A 12715-nucleotide genomic window follows, 5' to 3' on the forward strand; every position below is an offset into this window, starting at 1 on the left:
AATGTTAATTGGCAACAAAGTTGGTTATGGTTAAATTAATTTCTTAATTCACATGTGGGGAGAATATTTAATGAATCTTGAGTGAGGATTAAAAGGTGGAACTAATTGTCAAATGTATATATTTACATTCAGCTACGTTTTGCTTAATTGGATTATTCCATTTTATTCTCTTTTGTTTGCTTTAAATTTTTATGGATTTCTTCTGCAAACTTTTATACAAATCAGAAATAGTATTTTTACGGCCGAACCTTATATCTCTGTTGAACAATTCTTTTCCATCCATTTCCCCAATCATTTTTATGAGATTCAAAAAATTATTCGTACCCTCCATTGTGCAATAAAACTACAAAATGTTGTTTTTATTTTTAGACATTTATTTTTTAAATATATTTAAGTTTACTTTGCTTTACTTAATCAGTACAATTCGTTTATCAGAAATAATAATTAATTTAATTCTCTAAGTCTCTGAAACTTGCTGTTTGGGGGACAAGTCGAAGGCTCTACTAAACATTAGCACCGCTCTGCGTTTCGGCAAATAAATAATATATGAAATACAATTAGCACAATAAATAGTTCGAGATTAATAGATTAATAGATAATATAGGTTAGGGTTTTTTAAAGGCGGTGTGGGAGAGTGTTTTTGGGGCTTCGAAATGGGGGTTTGGAAATGCCACCTCGCACAGAAGCCTGGCGCAAAACATTTTGATACAAAATTATTTGGCAAACTTTGTGTGAAAATGTAAGCAGCTGAATAAATAGTAATTAATAAATAGAATAATAGTTATAAATGCATGTCGCTCGAGTTCTATAGACCTAGACATATAGATACGAAAGAGACGTCTCACTAAGCACTAAAAATTAGCCTAACTTTTGCTAGAATGAATCGGGGAAAACTAATTGGTTCCTGTTTTCCGGTTCCTTTAACTAACTCGTAATTCAAATTTTGCAAGAGGGAGAATTTCCGTTTGATTGGCAATGCGCAGATTCAAAATGCTGGAACATTTTCAATTTCCAAGGCATTTAAAAGCGCGCATTCTTGAGAGACAAAAAAATATATGTTGAGAGAGGGTCACATCAATCAGCGATCATCTATCATCGATCTATGTTTAAGTTGTAAGTGTAGCCTTAGTCTAGGATTGGATTAATCTAGGGTTTCCAATGATTTTTGCATTTGTCGCTGCTTGGGCGAATATTTTCTATTCAAGTCTCATCGAATCTTTTGAAGCTTTCGAGGCATATTGCGTTTGTTCCCAGCTAAATGTGAGAGCTGTGTCCTGGAGTTGTCCGTCCGTCCGTCCGTCCGTCTAGTACTGCTGTCCGTAGCGTCCGTTGATGCCGCTGTCGTAGAGCTTGCTCAGCGTGTCCTTGGCGCTGTGGCCCATGTGGGACGCACCCGACGAGGCGGACGATGGCGGTGGGGGTCCGTACAGCATGGTGGGCGCCCCATAGGTGATGGTCGGCGTCGGCTCGTGCTGGTACAGGTATCGCTCCTTATGTGTGCGCCGCTGGACGGTCTTCCAGATGCCAAAGATGCTCAACTGGGCCAGCAGGAAGAGCGCTCCAGCCATAATCAGACCTGCAAAAGAGAAAGAAGTGAAAAGAAATGGCATTACTCGAGAGATTCTCCATCGATCAGCAATTACAAAAGGGAAGTCGGCCTCTTATCGCCATAAATCATTGGGATTATCGCCGGCAAACGATCTAGTTCTCGGATTGTCCATAAAACTGGTTTCCCCCCATAAACCCAAAGGCCCGCCAAAGAAACCCACAGAGAAGATAAGATCGTTTCAAACGAAAGAAAACAAGGAAGAAGTCGAAGAAGTGACCTAAGATCGGTTTAGTTATCAAAGAAAACAAAAGTGGGCGCCACTTGACCCACTTTTGGCCATAAAACGAAACAAAAAATAAAAACAAATAAAAGACGGACAGAGAGAGAGAGAAGAGAGAAAGAGAAGAAATAGGCCCCCAAGGCCCCAAAGCGACCAAGTGACCAAGTTGTGACAGCAACAAGTTGAAGATAAACATAAAACAATGAGAAATAAAACAGCGACAATTTAATGCATGAGTTGCATATTTTGGCATGCCACAAGGGGCAGCAGCCACAACCACAGAGTCGGAGCAAGAGAAGAAGTAGCAGCAGCAACAGATTGGACTCACTTTCCTTACCCTCCGCATTGCATGCCACAATTGTTGGGTTCTTAAAAGTGCAACATGCCACATAAATAAGCCCAGGCAGAGCAGAGCAGCGGCCGCTCGGCCATGGTCGGTGGAGGAAATTCGAAATGCCAATGCCGGTAGAAATCGGGTGAAAGTGCCGCCAAAGTCAAAGTCAAAACCAGAGTGCAGTACGAAGACGACGACTCGCATGCGTTGTCTTTGTTGCTGCTGTTGCTGCTGCTGCTGTTGCTGTTGTTGTGGCTGTCGTCCAGTTCACGAAATCAGAATTTAAGAGCATCAGCCAGAGCAACAACGAGCGACATGCCAGATGACTATCAAAGATTACTTTGTAACTACGTTTGCTGTTGACCATAAAAAGTGAGCTCTGAGCAAAGCAGAGTTCCACCAAGCAGCAACCAAAGCAACCAAAATAAAAACTACAAATAAAAAGCACAAACCATCATCATCATCATCATCATCATGTGGCTCTTTGGTCATGACTTGAATGAGTTTCAATAACAAAGTGCACGCACTTGAAACTGGCCTTTTATTTATGTGTATTTGTGTGTTGCCCCCAACTTGATCTGACAACAGATCCCCAACAGCACAATTCACATCCCCATCCCTCCCCATTCCCATTCCCGACAACAACAAGACCAACAAAAGAGAGAACAACGAAAATATACAAAATTATTACAATTACTGTAAACGTTCAGTTAGAAAGATGGAAAGATCCAGAGGTAGTGGTACATCGAGGCGCCCACAAACAAAACACACAAAAAAAAGCACAGAAAAATAAAAAGAGTAAATAATTTGATGGAAACCCGAGAGCCAGAACAATGGGAATAAGGGGAGAATGTTGGGAAAAATCTAAGCAAATGGGAAGAAAAGTTGTGTGGCAGAATATAGAAAGCGAAACCAGAATGATCTAAATATAATTTTTTGGAATACGAGTAGCTGTGGGATTCTGGACTCCATAACTTATATATGTAGTAACCATGCAGTTAATTTGCCAATTATGTTCAATGGTTGGGATAAAATATCTACATCTTAGGGATACCCAAAGAATCAGTGCCATAAAGTAACCAAAACTATGGAGTATTTTCCAACTTGTCCCAATGTCGAAAGCGAAAGGAAAACCCACAACAAATAAGGAAGTAAACTTTGTACAGAATTCGAAGCCAGGTAATAGCCGAAATTAAACATCATTCAAAGGCTAAAATATCCATTGCTAAAATAATTGAGATAAGTGGAAACGGATTCATTACGCTACAGAATGTTCGGACTGGGGAAAAAGTGGCTGTGTATCGAAAGCGAAAAGAAAGATCCCATACATGAGAGAATACCGAGCCATATAATGTCGGGAATCAAGCTTCATTTAGGGACTGAAACGGACGGTCCATCAGAAAAAGTGACCATTAAATTGATTGGGCAAAAAGTTGCGGAATATCGAAAGCGAAACAAAAGCTCATACCACATAAAAACATACTGTAGACGTATATGGGCAGTATTTTTCTTGGGGATTTTACTTGGAGTAATATTAGAAATTAAACATCATTGAAGGACTTAAAGATCCAGTGCTATGTATAAAGTGACCATTAAAATGATTGAGATAATTGGGGAAGCAGATTCGTTTATATTGTATGTACAAATATCGCTGGCCAAAGAATGAAAAGTGCTCATAAGCTTTGACAAATTATAGGCCAGATGGCGTTAAATTGCTGCTCTGCATGCCACAAAAGCGAGTCTCACTGTCTGCACGCATTAAAGATCACCTGTCCGGGGCCATGACCATCTACCATCTACCATCTACCATCTACCGTCTAGTAGTCCCCACGTCTGTAGTCCCGTCCCAACAATGTGTGTGGCAAATGAGCTTAAGCAGCAGAAGAAAACCGTTGCTCTAATTGCAGACAATGAGCTTCGGCCTGGGCCGACTCTGATCTGCCTTGAAATGCAGCGCGTAATTACAACAAAAATGTATGTTGTTGTTGTTGCTGTTGTTGGTGGCGGAACGGTGGTCCAATGCACAGAGTCCCAGTCGCAGTCGCAGTCGCATTCGTAGTCCGATCTGAAGCTTACGCTGGACCTGCTGCTGTCTAACGAGCTGTCAATTTAACGCTTCAACGCTGAATTCGCTTTAATGCGGCATGGCAATTGCTCCACAAAGGAATGACACATGGGAGATGGGCGGCTGGGTGGTTGGGTGGTTGGAAGCTGCGGCTACAGCTGGAAGCTCTGAAAACTGAAAACAGAAAACAGAGTGAAGCGAAGTGCATGCTGCAAAACTGAAACCGAGAACTGAGCGCTGAAATTTCAGCTGCTGGCTAACGGATGGAGGAGGCGACCAACTGTGCAGAAAAAGTTTTCGCGCCGCACGAAAATGAGGCGTGCACAATCCTGCACAGCTGCAGCTGAACTAGTGACCTGGTCGTGAGCCAGAGACACCAAGCCAACATCATAACTTGTTTAATGCAGTCACAGAACACGTTCTGGACACAGCAGTCAGAGTGGGAGTCGGAGGTGGATGTGCTCTGCTCTGCTGTGCTGTGGATGCGGGGGAGCAGTAAGCAGTTAGAGTTACGATCCGAAACAGAACCTAATTTAATTCTCATGCAGTAGGAATCATTCGGCCAAAGTCGGCAATGATGAAAAATTGATTCATTATCAAAATTAGCGAGCAGGCAACAATGGGCCAGGGCCAAGAACAAGCTCACTGGCTCACGATGCTGCCAGTCGGCGTCGCCCCACCGAATATCCCCTCACCCACCCCCTGCTGTTTCACCCAGGCCAGCACGACAGTCGACTACAATGACTGTCGTCATACGGATACGATACGGCAGTCGACGAAGAGTGAAACGAAGACGAAGTCGAAGACAACGTCCTGCTAGCTCCTTGTCTATGCAAATCGCGTAACCCAACCCAAACCCAAACCCAAAGCTAGAATAGGTGGAATGGTGGGAGAGGACTTACCATAGCCATTAAGACAAGTGAGCTTGTCCTGGGCAACGCCCGCATATGCCTTCTCGTGGGGACCAGAGCCGCTGTCATTGCCATTGCCATTGGTGGTGGTGGTGGTGCTGCTGCTGCCGTCCTCTGGCTGGAAGCCGAACTTGTCTGTGATTTGTATGGACTGCACGAGCAGTATGTTATCATCAACGGGGCCCACATCGCGGCGCTGGCGTGTGCTGACCATGAACTCGGCTGTGAATCAATTCAGGCAGTTAGTAAGTACGTATAGAAGGGATAGATAGATTTCGGTCTAGCTCTAGCTCTCGCCGGCAGCCACACACTTACCACCATCGGTGCCATTGAGCACTGAGCGCTTCTTGCGGCCATACGAGACCAAAGACTTGAGCTCACCGCTGGCGCCATCCTCGGTATCGCAAATGACGGGCTCACAGCGCGGTATGCAGGGCGTTACCAGAGCGCGGAACTGCACCACCTCGCTGGAGGGGAACTTGAAGGCATCGAACTGCGAGAGGAGCACCTTGCGGTTGTGCGTCAGCTTCTGGATGGTGCCCATGATGTATTGATCGGTGGGGCAGCCATTAGCATCGATCAGCGTTATCTCGGCACTGTCCGAGCCATCCATGGCCACCAGTTCCCTAACGAAGATCTCGTACGGGCTGTTCTGTTCGACGATCTCGAAGCGAAGGGCCAGGGGATCGCCCACCTCGGCGATGCGCTTCATGTCGCTGCCGTCCCGTGAGGTGATCTTCATGATCACATTCGGCGAGTCAATGGTGATCTCCTCGCTCAGCGACGATTCAATTTCACCTGTCACACCCAGATCCACATCGTTCAGCACCGTCTTGTTGGTCAAGTCGTACTGGCAGGACACTGCCAGTCCCAGATCCGAGGATGTGACAATCATGTCGTGATGCTGGATGACAATGTCGTTCATATACCGTCCATAGGCACTCTGGCGGACGTTGCACTCGAGGTCGTTGTAGCCCATGCGGAAATCAAACTCCAGCGAATTGTTCACATTCACAGCGCAGGATTTGGGGGCTCCCTTGGCATAGACCTTGCCGTCGAAGAGCTTGGAGGTGCGAATCTTGGTGATCATCTCCCCGGAACGGCACTCAATGGACACATTGTAGCAGGCCGAGAGCTCGTAGGTGGCTGCCTCTGGCACATCCAGATAGGGATCCATCACGTCGGTGAGGGTGGCGCGGCTGTGATGCGACAGGCGACAGACCATGTCTCCGGTATCGTTATAGTCATAAGAGTGGCATCTGTCAAACGATTGTCAAGCAGTCAAGCAAAGAGATTCCATGCTACAGAGAGAGGGGGAAATGCTTACCTGTAGGGGGAGTTGAGGCAGAGATCACGGCACTCGTCAATGGTATTGATGTCCTGGTAGACAGAGTCCACGGTCTTCAGAATCTTGCCAGAGATGCGCTTGAATTCGCAGAGTTTGCTTGGCTCCTCCGCACAGTTGTTCTCCAGATAGTCGGCCCCATCGTAGGGCTCCACACTGCCGCCGGCCGAGAGGGTAATACGATCCATATCGGACAGTTCGCACAGACCCGAGTGGCGGTAGTAGTTGGCCGAGCTGGTTCGTGGTTAAAATTATGAGCGGTAGAGATCGGAAGAGGTGAAGAGTTCGGAAAGCGAAGTGGCGAAGATTGGAAGGTGGAAGAGAAGCAAGAGAAGTTACATATAATAGAGCATTAGGAAAGGATTCGCAAGTGTATGCGAGTATGTACATAGAGCACGAAGCAATAAGTTAAGCCGCTCAAAAATAATAAAATATATTAAACAGGATTCATACAAGATTCAGTATCGTAGAGAGCAAGATAATTGGTATTGGTAGAATTATTACTATCAGTTCTGAGGGATACTACTACCCTAAATAAAGATATTCATTGACTGCGGGAACTATCGACGTGAACTGGTTATTTTTTGAGCCTTTGTCACCAGTTTTCATCCCGGAATATTACGATTTGAATGCCCAATTCAATCTGTTTATTAAGAACTACTTATTGAACAGTTTTCAAACTAAATACTTACTTTTTAACATCTAGAATAAGCATACTATAATATTTCTAGCTATATTCAAGAGTTACCCTCTGTTATTTTCAAGCTATGATTTTCAATCCCTAAATCAAAATCAATGGAACATCTCTCCCATATTCTCATTGCTCACTAATTGTGGAACCCTTTTTGGGACACTCACCGGCATGTGAATTCGGTTTCCCCGAGGCAGAGCTCCAGGCAGTCGCGCCGCGAGAGAACCGTCTGACTAGATTTGACATGTTCGGGGAGGCGGTAACCTTGAACGCGATCGATGCACCAGGCCTTGGAGCAAGGACGGACGCCCAAACACGATTTCTGTGCGTAGATGGTGAAAACCGGAAACTGTGAGCGCGAAAGTGAACCTGAAAATGCACCAAAGAGAGCGGTTAGCAGAGTGGTAAGGGAAGGCAAACAGATAAAAACGAAGTCAGGAAAACCGGGAAAAATCAGGAAAATGCAACGGTGCCATGCGTATGGGGAGGTGCGTGCGTGGAGCATTTGGTGCGTTTTACGCACACGCCCCTTCACTGCAAAGTAACAGGCGTGCAGCAGCAGCTGAAGGCTGATCTGAGGCTGAATCAGCGGCTGTATGTGGCAGCCACAGTGGAAGCAAAGCAAAAGGCAGTGGCAACAGCAACGACAGCGACAGCGACAACTGCATCGACATTCGACGACTGGGAAGGCTGTGGCAGCAGAAATTATGCGTTACTGCCAGCAAACGCCAATGCCAAAAGCCAGTTTGCAGTCTGCAGAATAGGCAAAATCTAGTTTTCCTGGGCCCATAGCCCGGGCACAGCACAGCACAACATCAACATCAACATCGTATCGCCATCGTCGCCGTCGCCGCCTTGGCTGCCAGCCAAATCATGCGTAAAAGCAAAAGGCGTTTTGCGGCCACTGGGAGACACTCGGGTGATTTATGCCTCTTGGCCACGAAAGCCGCAGGCACAGCCTGCACAGCCACCAGAAGAAACAAAAAAAATACATGCAACCTGCTTGAACTAGAACTCAATAATTGAGCAAATGAATGAATGAATGAGCGAATGAATGAAGTGAATGAATGTGTGAGCGAGTGGATTGAGTGGCCAGCTAAATTATTGAGCTTTCTTTGGCACAAAAAACAAACAGCCAACTGGAGAAGTAGTCGTCGTCGTCGTGGTCTCATATTCTCACACTTTCTAACTCACCTGGCAATTTATCGGCCGTGGTCTTGAACAGCACACAGAGGCCGGTTTCGTAGTTGACAGCGCTGCAGGATTCATTGCTCTGGCAGGCCTCCAAACAGTCCGTGAGCATCAGGGTACCCGGCAGAGTGTCCAACATTTTCGAGGGTGCCGATAGCACATACCTGGAATTGAGATAAAGTAGTTCAAATAAAACAGATCCGAAAAAGATACTGCAGAGCGTTCCTTCCCATTCCCCCAGATGATTTATGACCCATAATCAATGAGTAGCTAATGAAAATGAAAGTGTTTCACTGCCCATTCTACCGGTCTATGAGTCTTCATTATGGGCCCAAAAAACACAAGAGACTCTGGCAACGAACCACCAGTCGGCATGGAGCCGGGCCGGGCCGGGCCGATGACATCAAACCAGTCATGGGATTAGTCACGTTTTAACCAAAAAGTGTCACTACTACTGCCGGAAAGGCACAGGCACAAAGACAAAGATACAGATACATTTGCATATGCTAGTTAGCCGGGGGTTTGAGCCACTGTGTGGCAGTGGCAGTGGGCTGTGGCACTGACTCCATTTCTGGGTTCCCACTTGCTTCACCGTTATGTCTCTGCTTTCCTACTACCCGGCTTCTTCGCGTCTCTTCTTATGGAAATGTTAATTGGCCGAAATGTCAGTTGCATTTCATTAAAAAATGTATGAACCTTCGGCTTAGGGCATTGTCTTGTCTTCTCTTGGCCTGCGCCCTTTGAAATCATTCAAATTTTAGAAGAAAAGCAAAAGTGAAAATAACAACACAAACACACTAAAATTAAAAACAAAATGTAATCAAGTTTCTATAATGTCGGGGGATTGCGTAAGCCAAAGTTGAGTGAAATTTTTGGCCATTGTTTTGTGACAGTTATGAAATACCGGGAGGAAATCACGAAAGTAATATGCAATTTTCAAAGAGAAAACTACTTTTAACAAGCAAAAACTCTATTTCAATTAGGGGAAGGTTTGCAAAAAGAAAATGTAGATTCAAAGATTGTTTTTGAGTGAAGATAACTTTGAAATCTGCTATCTTTTTCTATCCCTTTTTTTATACATGAAATATTCTTAAGAAAAATATAACAAATAATTTAGGGATATAAATATATTTCTATATGTTGCCCTCATGGATACTGTAATGTTTCTGGCACTCAAACTTGAGGGAATGTCAGAATCTTGGACCATTATTTTTCTGTCAGTGTGCAAAACTCTCATACGTATAACTATGCCTCTGATCTTTCATTGATCATTACTGGCACCAACTTACCCGGTAATGATCTCGAAGCCAATCATATCTGGATCACACTCCTCCTCCTGCAGCTGGGCCGGGGACTTGTCCGTTTTGGCCTCCGGCTGGGCCTCATTGGGCGTCACCAGGGGCTTGGGCAGCTCTCCGCTGCTGCCGGCTGCAATTGTGGCCGCCTCCGCCGCCACCTCGCTATTTGGTTCCGTGGTGGAGCTACTGCTACTGGTGGTTACGGCTGAGGCTGAGGCGGATGCAGATGCAGAGGCAGAGATGGCCGCTGGCGAAGGCGCTACATTGGTACGTGGAACGGTCTGCTTGACCGGCTTGACAGGACGTTTTGTTTTGCGTGCGGCACTGGCGGCGTCACTCGCAATTAGGCAGAGCAGCAGCAGAAAGGTGCAGCGGCGTAGAAACATTTTGTCTGCAATTGAAATAGAAAAAGGTGCGAGAGGCGAGAGGGTTAGAGAGTGGTGATTGCATAGATGGAATAGCCAGATGGAATAGATGGCGAAATGTTAATTAGGAAAACTAATTTCGCATTACGCGTAATTTATGTAATTCCTGTTGTGCATTTTATTAGCGTTGCTGCAACTGAAAGACGGAGACGGGACTCTACATGGGGGCTTTGCACTTCCAGGAATGAACCGAAACGGAACTTTGTGTCTTCTGTTTGGTATTCGGAATTCGGTATTCGGTGTTGAATGTTCGGTCTCGGGTCTGGTCTGCCTCTGTTCGAGCATTAATTGCCTCACTTGTTGCCCCGTGTTCCAGCGTTTAATTAAAACTACAGCTGCACTTTCAGCTTACAGCGTACAGCTCTCAACTCACAGCTCACAGCTCTCAGCTCACAGCTCTTGGCTCTCAGCACTCTTGGCCCATCTTATTGTTCCTGAGACACAATAACAGTACCAGTTGCAGGCAGGCAGGCAGGCCACAAAACAATAAGAATAAAAACATTGTTTAGTCCACGGTTTATGTGTGAAAAGCGTTGGCTGCCTGGGAAATGGGAAAATGGTTTTGGGTCGGGATGTGGGTGAAGGCCCCCTGCTGGGGGGAAACGTGATGCGACCCCATAGGCCTAGTTTTCACCAAATCTGGGAAACATTGGCATTCCAAATATATTAAGTGGGATAAATGATAGCCTCACGAATGAAAGCGTGATTTCAGATGGTTTTTCGATTAGAAATCTTCAACTTTTGTTGATCCACTCGCATGTATCATCACGGTTATTGCTTATCCTTCTATGTTGTCTGACTTGATTTCTTTTCCGCGTAATCCCCCATCTCTCTAATATCTTCTTTGCTTTCGTAACAATCTCTGCTATCCCATTATGCAATATCATAGCTTAAGCGTCAAACAATTAACACTTCACAGCCAACGCCAAATCTCTGATCTACAGCAGACACTTTACACCTTACAATGCCTCTTTTTTTTTGCGCCAACTTTTAAGCGTGAAAGTGAAATAAAGTTTTATCTTTTCATTCATAAAAAGATCCAACGAAATAAACACATTTTCGCGTTGTTAGGTTGTATTTTTTATGCGTTTCGGCTGTCGTTTCGACTGTCGATGCCGTAGTACCGCTAAATAATTTCACTGGCCATAAAAACCATCACAAACAAAGAGTGGAAAAACGCCACAGTCTCTGGAGTTTCGCCAAAGAGAAGCGGAGGGAGAGACTCCAGCGAAGTGGAGTGAGGAGAAGTGAGGAGAAGAGAGATGAGCCACCTGTGAGATAATCTAAAGTGCTGCTCATTATTTTGCCCCAGAGACACAGCGAAGAAGATTTAGCGGTTAATAAGCGGATGCGTGAGAAAAGATTTCTGCGCTCGATGTGCTCTTCGGTTTTTCTATGTTGTTTAATGTTTCGTTAGTTACATAATTAATTATGCCCCTTGCTGGGCGAGGGTACAGTGTAGCGAGGTGAGTGGAGTGGAGGGGGGTCCAGTGCAGGTTGCATGCAAAACAAGTGCCACGCCCACACCTGGGAATCTGCGCTCACACATAAATTACGAAAGCCAAACAAGGGATGGGGCGGGGGGGTTGCAGTCGTCCCAGTACCCCTGGAAAGCCCCGTTAATGTTAATAACATGCTTTAAGATACTGCACTAAAAAACAATATGCTGCCTGGCTGTCCGATCTCCCCTGCCAGATTCCAACTCCAGATCCCAACTCCAGTTCCAGCCGCAGCCTGAGGCCACAGAGAGGCTTCCCCATTCTTCCACACCACACCACACCACACTCCTTCTTCTTCTTCATCGATCATCTCTGGAGCTGCTGCTGCACCATTCTTCTGCTCGATTGAACGGCAATATATGAAGCAGACAATGAAAGAGTGAGAGAGTGAGAGAGAGAGAGAGAGAGAGGGGCAGCACTCATTATGGACCCTCACTTCCACTTGCAATTAGTGGTATGAATGAATTTATGCTAATTATAGGCCTAGACAACAGACGCAACGCGCTTTTAATAAGACACCACAGGCCGCTGCTCCCCACCCCGCCCACCAAAGAGCTGTGGCTGGATTTCTGAAAAAGTATCTTTCATTTTTTTCGGGGTTTCCATCTTCCTCATCTTTCTACTATCTGCCCCTTTTTCTGTTTGGGGTTCCATTCCGTTCCGTTCTGTTCTGTTCGTTTTGGTTCGGTTCGGTTTCACCTGCTAACCCACAAATGTAATGAGCCATTCGACCAAAAGTGGACAAGAAAGAATGAATGAATGAATGGTGGCGGTCGAAATTAACGAAAGAGAACGGTAAATGTGCGTGTGTGTGGCATGTGGCTTTTGGATGCATATTCACATTCAAAAATACAGAATTTTCTGTGGTTTTTCCTTCACTTAGAATTTCCATGTGAGCGTAACCGAAACCCATTTTAATTAACATATAATTTGTGGCTAGGCAAACGTTTTGCCCTGGCCCACAGTCATCGCCTTTTGTTTTTCTTTCCTCTCTCCACCGTACGATTTTTCATGCAACGTTTCGGTTTATGTTTTTCCACGCAGGTTAGATATGTCTATCAATTTCACTAATTGAACGTTAACAAGCCGCCGCCGCAGCCGCTGCCGGATCAGAGCTGGAAGCGGTT

General features: G+C 45.4%; 1 protein-coding gene across 1 annotated transcript in view; it reads right to left on the minus strand.

Moving 5' to 3' along the window:
* Positions 1 to 382: 382 nt before the first annotated feature.
* LOC111067710 overlaps positions 383 to 12715 on the minus strand; it is a 28263-nt gene continuing 15930 nt past the window's right edge. The window contains exons 3-9 of the mRNA XM_041593559.1: positions 9656 to 10055; positions 8370 to 8530; positions 7343 to 7544; positions 6467 to 6718; positions 5455 to 6398; positions 5131 to 5361; positions 383 to 1576 (exon numbers count right to left, since the gene is read on the minus strand). Of these exons, the coding sequence (XP_041449493.1) occupies positions 1305 to 1576; positions 5131 to 5361; positions 5455 to 6398; positions 6467 to 6718; positions 7343 to 7544; positions 8370 to 8530; positions 9656 to 10050 (2457 nt within the window). The 5' untranslated portion in view covers positions 10051 to 10055 and the 3' untranslated portion in view covers positions 383 to 1304. The remainder of the gene's footprint in view (positions 1577 to 5130; positions 5362 to 5454; positions 6399 to 6466; positions 6719 to 7342; positions 7545 to 8369; positions 8531 to 9655; positions 10056 to 12715) is intronic.

This window comes from Drosophila obscura, unplaced genomic scaffold (genome assembly GCF_018151105.1).
Source record: "Drosophila obscura isolate BZ-5 IFL unplaced genomic scaffold, ASM1815110v1 contig_192, whole genome shotgun sequence".
In the NCBI taxonomy this organism is placed as follows: domain Eukaryota; kingdom Metazoa; phylum Arthropoda; class Insecta; order Diptera; family Drosophilidae; genus Drosophila; species Drosophila obscura.